The sequence below is a fragment of the Nerophis ophidion genome, linkage group LG24 (assembly GCF_033978795.1).
Source record: "Nerophis ophidion isolate RoL-2023_Sa linkage group LG24, RoL_Noph_v1.0, whole genome shotgun sequence".
Classification (NCBI taxonomy): Eukaryota; Metazoa; Chordata; class Actinopteri; order Syngnathiformes; family Syngnathidae; genus Nerophis; species Nerophis ophidion.
Window position 1 is genome coordinate 28,846,064 of NC_084634.1, and position 16,295 is coordinate 28,862,358.

Sequence of the window (16,295 nt, forward strand, 5' to 3'; positions counted from 1 at the left end):
CACACACACACACACACACACACACACAAACAACGTTTTACTATTCCACGTGTCTCTGCCCTGGCCCTTTTTAGCCAATGACATAGTAATACGACAATAACTACATTTCCCACAAAACACCAGAAAAAAAACAGGGCGTTGTGGCCGCACGTACACTCGCCACATGTTGACTTGTAGTTTCATTTTTACGATTCAGTCAACTCCGGTAATAAATATGCACATTGTGAACGTAATGGTAAACAATAATCTTGGTTATAGTAACTGACTTTTTCAATGTGAGTAAAAATGGCCACAGACGTCAAAAAGCGCCATATTCTATGGGGTAGCGTTGAGAAGAAGACCACAATACCCACAACCCCTTGGGGGTGCGCGCATGCGCGTTTGAAGGCGGCAGCCCTGGCGTGTGGAGTGGAGTCACGTGGAGACAGTCCGCCACCTCCGTGCTCTCCAAACAGAACGTGAGCTGCTCGGCTGCTAAAGCGACCCATGTTGTTTTTCTAAGCCCCGCGTCCCTCTCAAACTTCACCGTTTCGTCGAAGAATGAGTGATAACGACGACATCGAAGTCGACAGTGACGTGAGTACCGCCAATCTTTTTTTTTTCCGCCCGTTTTCAAAATGCTCTTATTTGTGTTCATTTTAGCCCAAGTAGCTACCAGGCTAGCTTTAGCTACCGATAAACTGGCTCGTGCTTGTTTCTATCATCTCTCAAGTATTTGTCTGTACTTGTTTAAAATAATATAAAAAAAAGCAGTTTCGGTGCAAACAAAACAGATACGTTGCTAAACAATTATGGCTACAATTGTACTTTTTGTTCTGTTCTTTTGCAGGAAGACTCACCGAGATATCACTGTGTGGTGCGTAATACCGAATTGGGGGGGTTGATTTGTCCATTATTGACACTGGCTTCCTATTCTTGCAAAAATGATTCCACAATAATGCCTGTTTCTTTTAATAACAAGGCGTGGGACGTGTGTGGGCTGACTTTCCAAATCGAATGTGAAAGCAATAAGTCAGATCACGTGACGTGTTGCACAGTAATATAATATTTGTTCATTTTGACGAGCAGTGGTTCGTGCATTGCAAGCAGGGTTTCCCCCCATCCTCCTTTACGCGGCCATAGGGACACGGTAACACGGCAGCTATATTTAGACCAAAGCTTTACCAAGCTGCAGCATTTTTTTCCCTCCTCCTGCTTGTCTCTTGATAACAATTTTCACCGATGAAGTCATGTATGTGCAGGCACTGTTGTGGCATCTCTAACACGTTTCTTGCACATCTAGGTCATCTCTTTACATTATGCTGCATTAATGGCGTTGATGGTGCAGCCCGCTGCATCTCGGATAAGCTTTCGTGTCAGGAAAGGGGCTGCAGTCGGGATGTTTTCCTGTGTTGCAGCCTGTGATTAGAGCCGTCCTCTCCACAGGCCACCGAGGGACTGGCAAGCTAAATGAATGACGTATAACTAGCTGCACAACACAGTGATGAGGGGGGTGTAAAAACTCCCTGGACCAGTGTTTTTCAACCTTTTTTGAGGCAAGGCACGTTTGTTTTTTATTAAAAGATCCTCCGGAGGCACACCACCAGTTAATAAGGTTAAAAAAATGAAACCCCACCAGGTCGTCGTGCCTTATTATGAGTTTGTTGGCATTTTCTAGTGTGTAGTGCTTTAGTTATTGTCTTGCGCTCTTAAACTTTAAAGTTAAAGTACCAATGATTGTCACACACATACGAGATGTGGCGAAATTATTCTCTGCATTTGACCCATCACCCTTGTTCACCCCCTGGGAGGTGAGGGGAGCAGTGGGCAGCCGCGGTGCTGCGCCCGGGAATCATTTATGGTGATTTAACTCCCAATTCCAACCCTTAAAGGCCAACTGAAACCCACTACTACCCACCACACAGTCTGATAGTTTATGCATCAATGATGAAATATTAACATTGCAACACTTGCCAATACGGCTTTTTTAGTTTACTAAATTACAATTTTAAATTTCCCGGGAGTTTCGTCTTGGAAACGTCGTTTAATGACGTGTACGCAGGACGTCACGCGTTTTTAGGAAGTATGAGCGCTACGCACACACACAGGAGAAAGTCGTCTGCTTTAACGGCATAATTACACAGTATTTTGGACATCTGTGTTGCTGAATCTTTTGCAATTTGTTCAATTAATATTGGAGAAGTCACAGTAGAAAGATGGAGTTGGGAAGCTTTAACCTTTAGCCACACAAACACACGGTGATTCCTTGTTTAAACTTCCCGGAGCTGAAACTTTACTATGGATCAGAGCGGGGTCAAGCAGACATGGATCCTACCGAATGTCAACCAGCAGATTTCGGTGAGAAAATTGTGGTTAAGACACTCGTGGACAAACCCCTCCGACTATCAGGTAATATTAAACTCACTAAAACACTAGCAACACAATAGAAAGATAAGGGATTTCCCAGAATTATCCTAGTAAATGTGTTTAAAAACATCGGAATACGTCCAAATGCTATCGCGTTTTTTTACAAAATTTTTTTTCTAGTCCGTCGCTATTATTATCCTCAAAAACGAATCTTTCATCCTTGCTCAAATTAATGGGGGAATTGTCGTTTTCTCGGTTGAATAACTGTTTTTTTTGGAGGCTCCCATTAAAATCAATGTGAATATGTGAGGAGCCCCCACACTTGCGATGTCGTCGTCTGCGACTTCCGGTAAATGCGATGGTTTTTCAGGAAGTACCAAAAGTGGAGAACTTTATCGTCGATTTTCTCTACTAAATCCTTTCAGCAAAAATATGGCAATATCGCGAAATGATCAAGTATGACACATAGAATGGACCTGCTATTCCCGTATAAATAACAAAATCTAATTTCAGTAGGCCTTTAATGCTCGGCCGGGATTGGAACTCACAACCTACCGATCTCAGGGCGGACACTCTAACCACTAGGCCACTGAGTAGGTGGCCCTTCCTGTTTTGTTGGTGTTTTCCTGTTTCATGTCTTCCTTTTAGCGCTACTACCCACACCTGATTTGTGTTAACAGGCAAGACTATGTAAGTCGTGGACGCCATCTCTGCTCCACACGTTGCAAGTTTTTGCTGTCGTCCAGCATTCTGTGTCTGTTTACTTTGTAGCCAGTTCAGTTTTACTTTCGTTTTGTATAGCCATCCCTATGCTTCAATGCCTTTTGCTTTCCCTTTTGTTCATCTTTGGTTTAAGCGTTACACACCTTTTTACCTTTTGCATATTGGGTTCACGACAAACTGTCCCCATCTCACCAGACACATTCCGACTTTTACAAAGCAATAACTACCAACTGCCAACTATTAATATGGATTATTACATGGCTATTCTGCCGAGCTCGAGACAACACAGACACTAAGGATCGGCACATTAATTGCAGATTATAATTATTAATATACACAACAAATATTTTTTGGACCAATTAGGTGAAGCTGCTAGTGTGCCGCGGCACAGTGGTTGAAAAACACTGCCCTGGGCGACGCAATCAACCGAATTCTGCAGACAATGTTAAAGGGGAACTGCACTTTTTGTTGGAATTTTACCTATCATTCATACCTACTCGCTCATTAATAAACGTTACTAAAATTCGGCTAACAATTAACAGCCCACTGAAATGAGATTTTCTTATTTAAACAGGGATAGCAGGTCCATTCTATGTGTCATACTTGATCATTTCGCGATTTTGCCATATTTTTGCTGAACGGATTTAGTAGAGAACGTCGACGATAAAGTTCGCTACTTTTGGTCGCTAATAAAAAAGCCTAGCCTTTACCGGAAGTAGCAGACGATGTGCGTGTGACGTCATGGGTTGTAGGGCTCCTCACCTCCTCACATTTTTTACAATAATAGCCACCAGCAGCTCGAGCTATTCGGACCGAGAAAGCGACAATTTCCCCATTAATTTGAGCGAGGATGAAAGATTTGTGGATGAGAAAATTTAGAGTGAATGACTAATAACAAAAAAAAAGGCGATTGCAGTGGGAGCGATTCAGATGTTATTAGACACATTTACTAGGATAATTATGGAAAATCCCTTATCCGCCTATTGTGTTGCTAGTGTTTTAGTGAGATTAAATAGTACCTGAAAGTCGGAGGAGTGAGGCCACGGGTGTGTTGACGCCAGAGTCTCTGAGGGAAGTCACGGCTGCTACAACAGGATGGAAGCTCCGCTGATGTCTCCGGTAAGATGCGACTTATTACCACAATTTTCTCACCGAAAACTGCCGGTTGACATGTAGTCGGGATCCATGTTCGCTTGACCTCTCTGATCCATAGTAAAGCTTCATCTTCGTGAATTTTAAACAAGGAAACACCGGCTGTGTTTTTGTGGCTAAAGGCTAAAAGCTTCCCACCCCCATCTTTCTATTTTGACTTCCCCATTATTAATTGAACAAATTGCAAAAGATTCAGCAACACAGATGTCCAGAATACTGTATAATTATGCGATTAAAGCAGACTACTTATAACTTGGATCGGGCTGGAAAATAATGTCCGCTACAACCGGTAGATGTCAAACGCACGCGTCATCATACCGCAACGTTTTAAACACGACACTTCGCGGGAAATTTAAAATTGCAATTTAGTAAACTAAAAAAGCCGGTTTGGCATGTGTTGCAATGTTAATATTTCATCATTGATATATAAACTATCAGACTGCGTGGTCGGTAGTAGTGGGTTTCAGTAAGCCTTTAAGCCCATAGCAGTTGCTCTATTTTGCCTATGAATAGCTCTTAAAAAGATCCAAACACCCCCAGCAACGTTCGATTTACACGCTTGAAGTACTGTGGCACCTTGATTTACAAACCTAATTGGTTGTTGAACATTGTTTGTAAACCAAAAAGTTTTTATTGTTAAGCAGAGTTCCCCATAATAAACAATGTTAGCATGAATACCATATTTTACAGACTATACAGCACACGTCCACAAAAGTTTGGAAAACTTTTTATTTCCTATACATTAACTGCACTGGACTATATGTACAATTGTGATCAAAACCTTTATATACACTTGTAAATAACAATGTCATGGCTGTCTTGAGTTTCCAATAATTTCTACAATTTGTATTTTTTTTGTGATAGAGTGATTGGAGCACATCCTTGTTGGCCACAAAAAACTGTTGTTTTTTTTAAATTTATTTATTATGGTTCTACTGAAAATGTGACCAAATCTGCTGGGCCAAAAGTATCCATACAGCAATGTTAATTTTTGGTTACATGTCCCTTGGCAAATTTCACTGCAATAGGTGCTTTCAGTAACCATCCACTTTTGACGTGTATTTGGGGTCATTATCCTGTTGCAACACCCAACTGTGCCCAAGATCCAACCTCCGGGCTGATGATTTTGGGTTGTTTTGAAGAATTTGGCAGTAATCCTCCTTTTTCATGGTCCCATTTACTCTCTGTAAAGCACCAGTTACATTGAAAACAAAACAGGCCCAGAGCATAATACTGCCACCACCATGCTTGACGGTAAGAATGGTGTTCATGGGATTAAAGGCCTCACTTTTTCTCCTTCAAATATATTGCTGGGTAATGTGGCCAAACAGCTCAATTTTTGTTTAATCTGAAACCACATGAAACACGATAAGACCTTTTAGAAGAAAATTATGTGGTAAGATGAAACAAAATTGAGCTGTTTGGCCAAGTGACCTCAAACATATGTCAAACGTGGTAAAGGAATGGCTAAATCAGGCTACAATTAAGGTTTTAGAATGTTCTTCCCAAAGTCCTGATTTAAAAGTGTGGACAATGCTGAAGAAACAAGTCGATGTCTAAAAAAAAAACAAATAAAATTCAACCACAAGCTTGTGGATGGCGACCAAAAGCGCCTTATTACAGTGAAATTTGCTGAGGGACATGTAACCAAATATTGATATTGCTGTGTGTATGCTTTTGACCCTATTTATTTATATATATACATATATATATATATATATATATATATATATATATATATACATATATATATATATACACACTGCATATGATTTTGTACTGTAAAATACTATTCATTTGCAATTTTCTTTTTTGGCTGTGTGCACTTAAAGGGGGAGCCATACAATTTTGTTGTACAATTGTACAGCAATAAAGGCATTCTATTTTGTTGTGTGTGTGTGTGTATGTATGCATGTACATATATATATATATATATATATATATATATATATATATATATATATATATATATATATATATATATATTATATGGCAGCACGGTGGAAGAGGGGTTAGTGCGTCTGCCTCACAATACGAAGGTCCTGAGTAGTCCTGGGTTAAATCCCGGACTCTGGATCTTTCTGTGTGGAGTTTGCATGTCCTCCCCGTGACTGTGTGGGTTCCCTCCAGGTACTCCGGCTTCCTCCCACTTCCAAATACATGCACTTGGGGATAGGTTGATTGGCAACACTAAATTGGCCCTAGTGTGTGAATGTGAGTGTGAATGTTGTCTGTCTATCTGTGTTGGCCCTGCGATGAGGTGGCGACTTGTCCAGGATGTACCCCGCCTTCCGCGTGAATGCAGCTGAGATAGGCTCCAGCGCTCCCCGCAACCCCGAACGGGACAAGCGGTAGAAAATGGATGGATTACCAGCCAATATTTTTAACAATAAAAGCTTATACATTAGAGCAGGTAAAATACTAAGACTAAAAATATAAAGACAAAATAGTGTGTTTTATAACTGTGTGTGTGTATTTATTTTAGTTATTAAAAAAATAACTCTTGTCAAAAATTTCCTCACGCAAGTACTTTTTGAGTAATTTCAACAATACCGTAATCATAATAACTGTGATCATTTTGGTCACGACCACCGCGATATGAAATTTTCATATTGTTACGTTCCGACGATGTAAATAAAAGACAGTCAAATAGCAGCAATAACAACAAAACAACACCAAATCTGTCAGCCTCATCAAAAAGAAAAGTACATTTTAAAATGATATGTTCAGGGCAGCACGGTGGGACAGGATTTAATGCATATGCCTCACAATACGAAGGTCCTGGGTTCAATCCCGGGCTCGGGATCCTTCTGTGTGGAGTTTGCATGTTCTCCCCGTGACTGCGTGGGTTCCCTCCGGGTACTCCGGCTTCCTCCCACTTCCAAAGACTTGAACCTGGGGATAGGTTGATTGGCAACACTAAATTGGCCCTAGTGTGTGAATGTTGTCTGTCTATCTGTGTTGGCCCTGCGATGAGATGGCGACTTGTCCAGGGTGTACCCCGCCTTCCGCCCAATTGTAGCTGAGATAGGCGCCAGCGCCCCCCGCGACCCCAAAAGGGAATAAGCGGTAGAAAATGGATGAAAGGATTGTAATTATTGGTCTTTGACACCAAAAAAAGAACAACACTTAATTTTTAGATTTTCTTTTCTTTGCATTCTAAAGTTAAATTCAAATAAACTAATGTTTCTTGTTTTTCAATTTCCATTGATGAAAATAAAATCCTATGACCAAAAAATATTCGCTCCGTGTACCTTCCCTTCATTCTATTGACTTGTCCAGGGTGTAGTCCGGCTTCCGCCTGAATGAACCTATAATAGGCTACAGCGATCCCCCGCGACCCCGAAAGGGACAAGCGGTAGAAAATGGGTGGGTGTTTAGAAAAGTCTACATTGTTTAGCTGGTGGATTTTGCCTTATTTGGTGGTCAAAAACAAGCTAACTCCTGTCCTTTCCGACATGCCAAAAGGCTCTTAAGCTCATGTAGCGATTCGATTGTTTCTAATGCAGTGTTTTACCTGATGTACGGCATCGCACTGGTCAAGTGCAAAATTACAATGTAAATGTAAAAAGTGGGTTAAGCCCACAATAGCGCTTTTCACGCTGTCCAGTCTGTGGACAAAAGCACCATAAGATTACAGCTACAGACACAGTAATACTGTAGCACATTTAAACGGCAGTGGTACCTCAACTTCTGAGTGTATTGAGATAAGAGATCTTTCAGCTAATTTTTATGATTTAAGTTGATAACGAAAAGTTGAGATACAACCTTTAATTTACCTTAGTAATCGTAGATAATTGCCACAGTGACCATTTGGTCTTACTCCCTATTACATCATTATGGCTTTGGATATACTATTGTGGGGCTTTTGAGACTTTTTAAAAATAGTATAATATGAGACATTTAATATTTTCAACTGTCATACAAAGAAGTTAATTGCTGTATAGCGAAACATGAAACTGATAAATGGTTTACTTGAAACTTAACTCTTAATTTAAAGAGAGTGTGGAATTCAGTTCTCCATTTTTGTTATTGACGCTGCAGGCACGTTTTACTGACTGTTTTGTCGTTACGCTAACGCAACGCCACAGTAAGTTTCCTTCATTTTTAGTTCTGTGGTCATTTTAGCTTTAGCTCTGGTTTTGGGCTCAATGCGCTGAAGTCTCACAAATTAGGCTGACTTATTTATTTTATTGTGTTTTGGCCGGTTTTCAAATGTTCCTGCGAGCCTGGGTGAAGTTAGTATGACTATGTTGACAACATTTTGCTGTTGTCTGGTTTTGACACCTGGAAATTAACTGTTAGCTCTTTTTTATGAGCAACTAAAACACATCCGGCTTGTTATGTCTCCAAAGACGATAATTACACAAAGTGGTATTCTTTCCCCCATAAAACCACGTGAAGGTTCATTAACAACAACAAACACCTCTGCCTTAGCCACCTCATGTATTTAGACAGCTCATAATAATTTTATACCGCCATTACATGTGTTAATTATGAAAGTCTCACTGTTGTAGTTTTGGAAATTAATAAAATAAAACCATGGAGTAGTCCTCCTTGGTAGTGTGTAACATACCTTACAGGGTTTCAAAGGATACAGTTTTTCAGTATCAACTAAGGATGTTCCAATCAGGCTCATCCATGAGTGATATCGGCCAATACCATTATTGATCACATGTCCAGGTGAAACTCAAACAAAAATTAGAACATTGTGTAAAAGTCCATTCATTTCAGAAATTCAACTTCAATTGGTAAACTAATGTAACAGTGTGGTTTTCGTCCTGGTCGTGGATCGGTAGACCAGTGCTATACTCTCGGCAGGGTCCTTGGAGAAGGCATTCGACCGTGTCCCCCGGTTAAGTGCTGTGGCGGTCCGCTCCCTGTACGATCAGCGTCAGAGCTTGCTCCGCATTGCCGGCAGTAAGTCAGACCCGTTTCCAGTGAAGTTTGGACTACGCCAAGGCTGCCCTTTGACCCCGATTCTGTTCATAACTTTTATGGACAGAATTTCTAGGGGCAGTCAAGGCGTTGAGGGGATCCGGTGTGGTGGCTGCAGGATTAGGTCTCTGCTTTTTGCAGATGATGTGGTCCTGATGGCTTCATCTGGCCAGAATCTTCAGCTCTCACTAGATCTGTTCGCAGCTGAGTGTGAAACAACTCCTGGTTGGGGAGGAGATCTTGACCCAAGTGGAGGAGTTCAAGTACCTTGGAGCCTTGTTCACGAGTGGGGGAAGAGTGGATCGTGAGATTGACAGGCGGATCGGTGCGGCGTATTCAGTAATGCGGACGCTGTATCTATCCGTTGTGGTGAAGAAGAAGCTGAGCCGGAAGGCAAAGCTCTCAATTTACCGGTCGATCTACGTTCCTATCCTCACCTATGGTCAAGAGCTTTGGGTTATGACCGAAAGGACAAGAGCACGAGTACAAGCGGCCGAATTGAGCTTCCCTCGCCGGGTGGCGGGGCTCTCCCTTAGGGTGAGAAGCGCTGCCATCCGGGGGAAGCTCAAAGTAAAGCAGCTGCTGCTCCACATCGGGAGGAGCCAGATGAGATGGTTCGGGCATCTGGTCAGGATGCCACCCGAACGCCTCCCTAAGGAGGTGTTTAGGGCACGTCCGACCGGTAGGAGGCCACGGGAAAGACCCAGGACACGTTGGAAAGACAATGTCTCCCGGCTGGCCTGAGAAAGCCTCGGGATTCCCCGGGAGGAGCTAGACGAAGTGGCTGGGGAGAGGGAAGTCTGGGCTTCCCTGCTTAGGCTGTTGCCCCCGCGACCCGATCTCGCATAAGCGGAAGAAAATGGATGGATGTATTGTTCTAATTTTGATGAAGGTAGATTACAGTTTTGGAACAAAAAACATTTTTCAGAACTTTTCAATTGGAAGTTTTTATTAGCTGTAAGTCATCCTTAAAATTATATCAAAATAAGTCTTGAAATACATTGAGTTGCTTGTTATGAGCCTATGTCATTTATTAGTTTCACATTGTAAATCTAGTTGCTGTTATAAACTAATATTTGAACAGTATTTCAATTTTTGGAGTTCCAACTGTATTAACAGTAAATATTTCAATTTATTTATGAGTCCTATTGACAGTTTAACAATATCAACACAATATTTAAATTATTTCCTTATTATATTGTCTTACATACAATTGTTAAACAAAAAAACTCAACTAAACAAAAGTAAATAGTTGTGTAAATTCATTGGGAGTTCATAAACTCAAACAAAAATGACAAGAATAAAAATATTTCTGTAGTCAATCTAGTATTGATACTGATACTACCCTTGGTATCGACACCACCGATTTTATCAATCGATCTGCCCTCCTCTCATGGATAGTCCTGGCCGCAACAATACTGACAACCCAACAGGTGTTGTTGTATTATCCTCTCTCTACTTGGTAATTTCCTGTTACTAACCGCTTACTTTTGGCTGTAACATCTTTCATCTTCAAAATATTTTAGATGCTAGCTTAATTATTAGCATGTCTACTTCTGGCTTGCTCTCGATGTATAACATGTTTAGCCTCGTCCTCAGGTGGTACTGATATTTAAGATACTAATTAAAGTAGATTTTTCCGTAATGGAAGTTATTATTGTTAACTGAAAAGAATGGCTCCTCACTGCATGGAGAGACAAAGTTAGCTGCTAGCCGCTTGTCAGCCAGGGGAATAAAAAGCAAAGCAGAGGGGATCGATGACCGATCATGTACTTGTTCCACAAAAATGGGCCGATCAGTCGGCACGTCCCTAATATCAACAAACTGAAATAGCATTAGTCGCAGACAATTGTAATTTGGATCAGATTCTCTTGTCCTGCTAACATTTGAATTTTCTCATTGGAATAAATGCAGTATTTTTTGGTGAGGTAAAGGTGATCTCTCGACAATAATAAAAGTGACAGAATCAGCACTAAAAATAGATCTATTCAGCAACATTTTCTTCAAGTAGGTTAAGAAGCATTGACATAATTCCCCTTACATGCTACTTAGAATGCATGAAAACATATCGTTGTTTTGATATATTGTGTGAAATAGCATCAGTTATTCATAAGCTTTATCATTGCTTGTCCAATAAAAAGCACATATTTCAAAACTGTTTCACTTAAAACCAAAAAAATTAAGAATTTTGAAGGTATATGATTTCCTTTGGAGTGCAGGGATAACATTTTCTGAATATTTTTGGACTTTTAAACAATTTCCTCAGCTAATATGCAGTCTGAGTTTAAGAAACCCAACATATTTATTTGTAACTTTATTTTTGGAACAGGGGTGTCATTCATCGACTGGAGCGCCTGTCTTTTGTCCGAGTTTTTCCACGCTGTCCACAGGACAAAGCGAAGAATTACCAGTTCTTCCTTCCTTCCTCTCGCCACCTGGAGCACTTATGTAATGCACCATGGTCAGGTATGAATAGAATGGAGGGAGCGTGCAGTGTCACAGAGAAAAAAAGGGGGGGGGCGGTGAAAGGACTATCTGTTATGACAGACTGATAGTGGCGGCGCGGTAATTGGACACCTGTTTGTCATGGTGACCAATGTGCTGAGCCACAAACGCAGCATGGAAGGCACCCGTCACATCTTAATAGTACTGAGATACATGATTGTTTGGACATTTAGATCCATTAATATTTTTATTAACATAAATTTTCATTCACCAAAATAATATTATTCCCTTGGTTGATGTGATAATATTCCATACAGATACACACTGTCATACTTCATTGTCATATTTTGAAAACAAAGCCTGTAATGTACAGCATTGAGCACAGGGGTGTCAAACTTGTTTTTATTTACGGCCACATTGCAATTATGGCAGTTTGTAACAGTATATATGCATAATAGCCTTGTCACACAATTTGCACAGGTCTTTGATTATTAAATATTTTTTGAACGGATTGATGGTTAGCTTGCTTTAAAATCGTAAATCAAGGTAACAAGCAGATATTTACGTATATTTGATGACACAAAAATGCTTATTGCATGATCAAATAATATTTAAGTGCAGAACATATGCAATATACAATGCAAGTTTAATGCAATACATTTTTCTATCAAAATTTAAAGAAAAAATTCATTATTTCCGTCCTTGCGCAGGCCACGTTAAATTATGCACGTAGCACAGTGTTTTTTCAAACAAAGAGGTGGGGCCGTTGTTGGGCCACGAGCACTCGTTTAAGGGCCGCAAAAAATATCTGTTGCTCAGCTCTGGTCCGTATATGCTGCAGCAGTACTCAGTTGTAATACACTTGTCCACCACTTGTGGCAGTAATGCCAATCTCAAACAAACGGAAGCCTGGAGCTAAAATCGTAGAGAAGTTTCTTAAATATGTAAAATTATGACTATAGTGATGATGCTGTATATTCATTTGTTCTTTAGTTTTGTTGACAGTTTAGTTAAGAAACATATTTATTGATAATTGAGTTTATGTTAGAAAAAACATAGTTGCATAAGTGTTTTCCTATGCAATATAATTATTAATAATTTTTGTGATTCACATGCAATTTCATATTATTTGACAAGTTTTTTCTTGTTGATCTGTAAGTAGGTTAAATACGATTATAGAATACGACTAAAATCAAGAGTAAGATTGCAAATTTAGTGTTAATATGTTAGTGGGCCCCAGTCCCCTTTATAGTGGAAAAATTGGGCCCCTACGTTAAAAAGATTAAGAACCTCTTCACAAAATAATGTGGTGGGCCACAATAAACTAGGTGGCGTGATGCCGTAAAATGTATGGTTTTTTTTTTACAACTAATTACTGGAATGGAAAACACTACCACAGTTTTTCACGGGAAAATTCTGCCGACTGAGCTGCCAGTTTTTCTTACTGAAGTGGTTGTTTTTATGTTTTTTTTTTGTGTGACTTTACTGAGCTATTTTATTATAAAAAGAGAAAAGGTGCCACTGTTTTTTAGGGTAAAATTCTTGTCAACTGAGCTACCATTTTCTTTACCATATAATATATGGTTGTTGTTTTTACAATGTATTACTGTAAATGGAAAAAACATGTTTTTTTCTTTACCATTTAATATATGGTTGTTGTTTTTACAATGTATTACTGTAAATGGAAAAAACATGTTTTTTTAGTAAAATTCTTGCGACTGAGCTGCCACTTTTTTTTTTACGTACAATCTACTGTTGTTTTTACAGTGTATTACTGCAAATAAAGAAAGATACCACAGTTTTTTCAATACAATTCTGACAAGTGAGCTGCCACTTTTTTACCGTAAAATCCCTGGGGTTTATGTTTACGATATATTACTGTACATGAAAAAATGTACCACAAAGTTTTACCCTAAGATTTAGACAACTGTGCTGCATTTTTCTCCCGTAAAAACTATTGTCATTTTTACAGTGTTCAATTTGAGTATTAACTTGCTTTGAAATTATAAGTCATAGTTAAAATTTAGCAATAGTACGTTATGTTGCATATTGCAATATTTGGTAATATGTCAGTTTCAGAGATCTACAATTGCATGCAGTACATGTATTTTTTTCTGTTCAAAAGGAAAGAACAAATACATTTTTTAAGAAAAGATGAAATACTTAATCGCTATATAGTATTTCCAGGCTGTTCCAGGTCAGATCTATGAACAGATCATGCCTGTGACTTCAGTCACAGGCATGAGTGGGTGATTCTGGGTGTGTTTGTGACTGCCAAAGTATACACAACAATTAAGATGTGTATGATGAGAAATAAGAGTGACAAAATTGTATTTCAGCATTACAACCTACAGAGAGTATAAAAATGGCTGTCAGCCTAGTAATGACACGCCATCAGGAGGACGGGGGTTTGTGTCTTGTCAGTTTTAATGGAGGGGTAACAGAGTTGTAACACACTTGTTTGTTAGTCCGCGATTGAAGCTGGCGTTTTGTGGTGAGATTGTGTCGAGATTGTGTCTCTTTGATACTTTGCGGGGCTCATCGAAATAAACTTTGTGGGTGATGGTGTAGTTGTAGGAGACTGTTTTTAATTATGGCCTCATGACATTGATGCTAATTACTCCTCTTTCAGGAGTCATTTTCATTTCACGTTGAGAATGGAAAAAGCTGACAGCCGCACCCACCAGATGTGATACACACTCATATCTGTATGCTGTCATGTTTGTTCCATGGCACGATCACTACTTTAAGATTACAGATTTGCACGGAATCAAACCCAACCATGGTTTTGATAGCCGAGCCAAAAACAAGTACAGCAGCAGCTGATTAGCCCACGCAGCGTTGCAATGTGGTTGTGTCTTTGTCCTCAGACTCGGAGACAATATAGCGTCTAGTCAGGTAATGCAGGGTGTGTCTTTAGCCAATTTGACACTGACACAGTCCTGTACGTCTCATACATGTTATTTGTAAATTGGAGCTGTACCTGCTATTTTGGTAATTGTATTTTAACTAGGGGTGGGCAAGTTAATGCGTTAATTACGAGTTAACTCATCAATCTATTAACGCCGACAATTATTTTATCGCACATTTGCGTATGTTGTTTACATGCTTTTATTTTGTTAACGCCTTTTCTTAACAAGATGGCGGCGCCCGGATGGGCTTCGGCGTCGAGAGGCTCTTGGTAAAGATGGAACATTTGGCAAAAATACCGGACAATTCTGCAAATTTCATGGCTGACTTACAGCGGGGTCACTCCGGGATCACTTACGACCGCCAGACAATTCTGGATGTGGATAGATCGGGCCGTTTTGGACTGCATGACGTGTGCTTGCTACACTGGCTAGCTAGCATGGGAATACTTTGCAGGCTACATCCAGCGGCTTGTGAAGCAGCGGAGTGTTGTCTGTCTATTTATGAATAATGCAGACGCGGCGTGTTGGCTGAGTTCTTAACGTTTACTTTCAGAGCGTGCATATCGCAACATACAAGATGCCCTCATGGCGACACACATCCTTTACCGGGCTACCGCGCATGCTCGTCACTCCTGTTGCATGCTGGGTAGGGTAGTTCTTTTTCCCCTTGGCTCATAACATCACAATATAGTACCATGTATATGATGCGTTCAGTTTATCAAAGCACCAAGCAAATAATCGGAAAATTCCAATCGTATCAATTCCTTGATATGGTCGTAATTATTTTAAGTGCACTACGCATAATAAACACAACATTATTAATATTGCTACTACGGATAATTTGATCAAAAATTTTCATAAAATATGCTATTTAAATGCTACTGTTTAACAAGTACTGATTTAAATTGTGTTAGCACAACAAATGTTTTGGCGCTTTCGTTCATGTGGGAGAATATTCCAATAAAGGTGCACTACACACTACTTTTGAATTCATTATTGGGCTTTGTGTATACAATGCAGTTAATCACGATTAATCAGAGAAATAGTGCAATTAACTTCGATTAAAATTTTTAATCTTTGCCCAGCCCTAATTTTAACCAATGACTAGATACCCTAATGTTAAATGGCTACTTACTATCTTACCTTTAAACTTAAACGTGCATGTACTGGTTGTTGTGTACTCAAGCTGAGAGGTGCTTTGGGGGGTTGGTGTAGTCCAGGGGTGGCCATTACGTCGATCGCGATCGACTGGTCGATATCGAAGGGTGTGTCAGTCGATCTCAAGCCAGGCATTAAAAAATATACATAAAAATGAGCAATCATCAATCATACCAAGACTTCACTTTCGTCACTTGTTTGACATTCTCGGCACCCGAGGATCTTGTGAGATGACGCTGGCTGCTGCGAGCTCATATTTAGGAAAAAAATCACTAACAGAGCGGACGCAGAGAAACACATTTTATTTCTAGAGACTCCGTACCTACTGTCAAAACTCTAAAGACCGACTGCACAGTTCCTGTCTTCACCATAAAAGACCTGTTTCATCCTGCCTGTGCTAACAAAATAAGAGTCTCAGAAAGCTAGCGTGCACAAGCTAGCAAGCTACGGAGTTTGATGCCAATGTATTTCTTCCCCGCCCTCAGCGACCGCTTTCTCACTTGCTTGCCCACCCGCACACTCACTGACGTCACTCACCTGCTGCCAGACATTAAAGGGCCACACACATATGCTACTCTCATAACAAAGTGTTTAAAAACGAGTATGCAAGTTGGACAAATG

General features: G+C 40.1%; 1 protein-coding gene across 10 annotated transcripts in view; it reads left to right on the forward strand.

The window, feature by feature from the left end:
• The first annotated feature begins 378 nt into the window (after positions 1 to 378).
• Positions 379 to 16,295, forward strand: part of LOC133542258 (protein max) — a 38,504-nt gene continuing 22,587 nt past the window's right edge. For 2 of the 10 annotated variants that reach the window (XM_061886205.1, XM_061886206.1), the window contains exon 1: positions 385 to 576. In XM_061886205.1, the coding sequence (XP_061742189.1) occupies positions 541 to 576 (36 nt within the window). In that variant the 5' untranslated portion in view covers positions 385 to 540. Of the gene's footprint in view, positions 577 to 829; positions 857 to 11,488; positions 11,626 to 16,295 lie in introns of those variants that run through there. The other 8 variants (XM_061886204.1, XM_061886202.1, XM_061886200.1 and 5 more) reach the window with 8 other exon arrangements.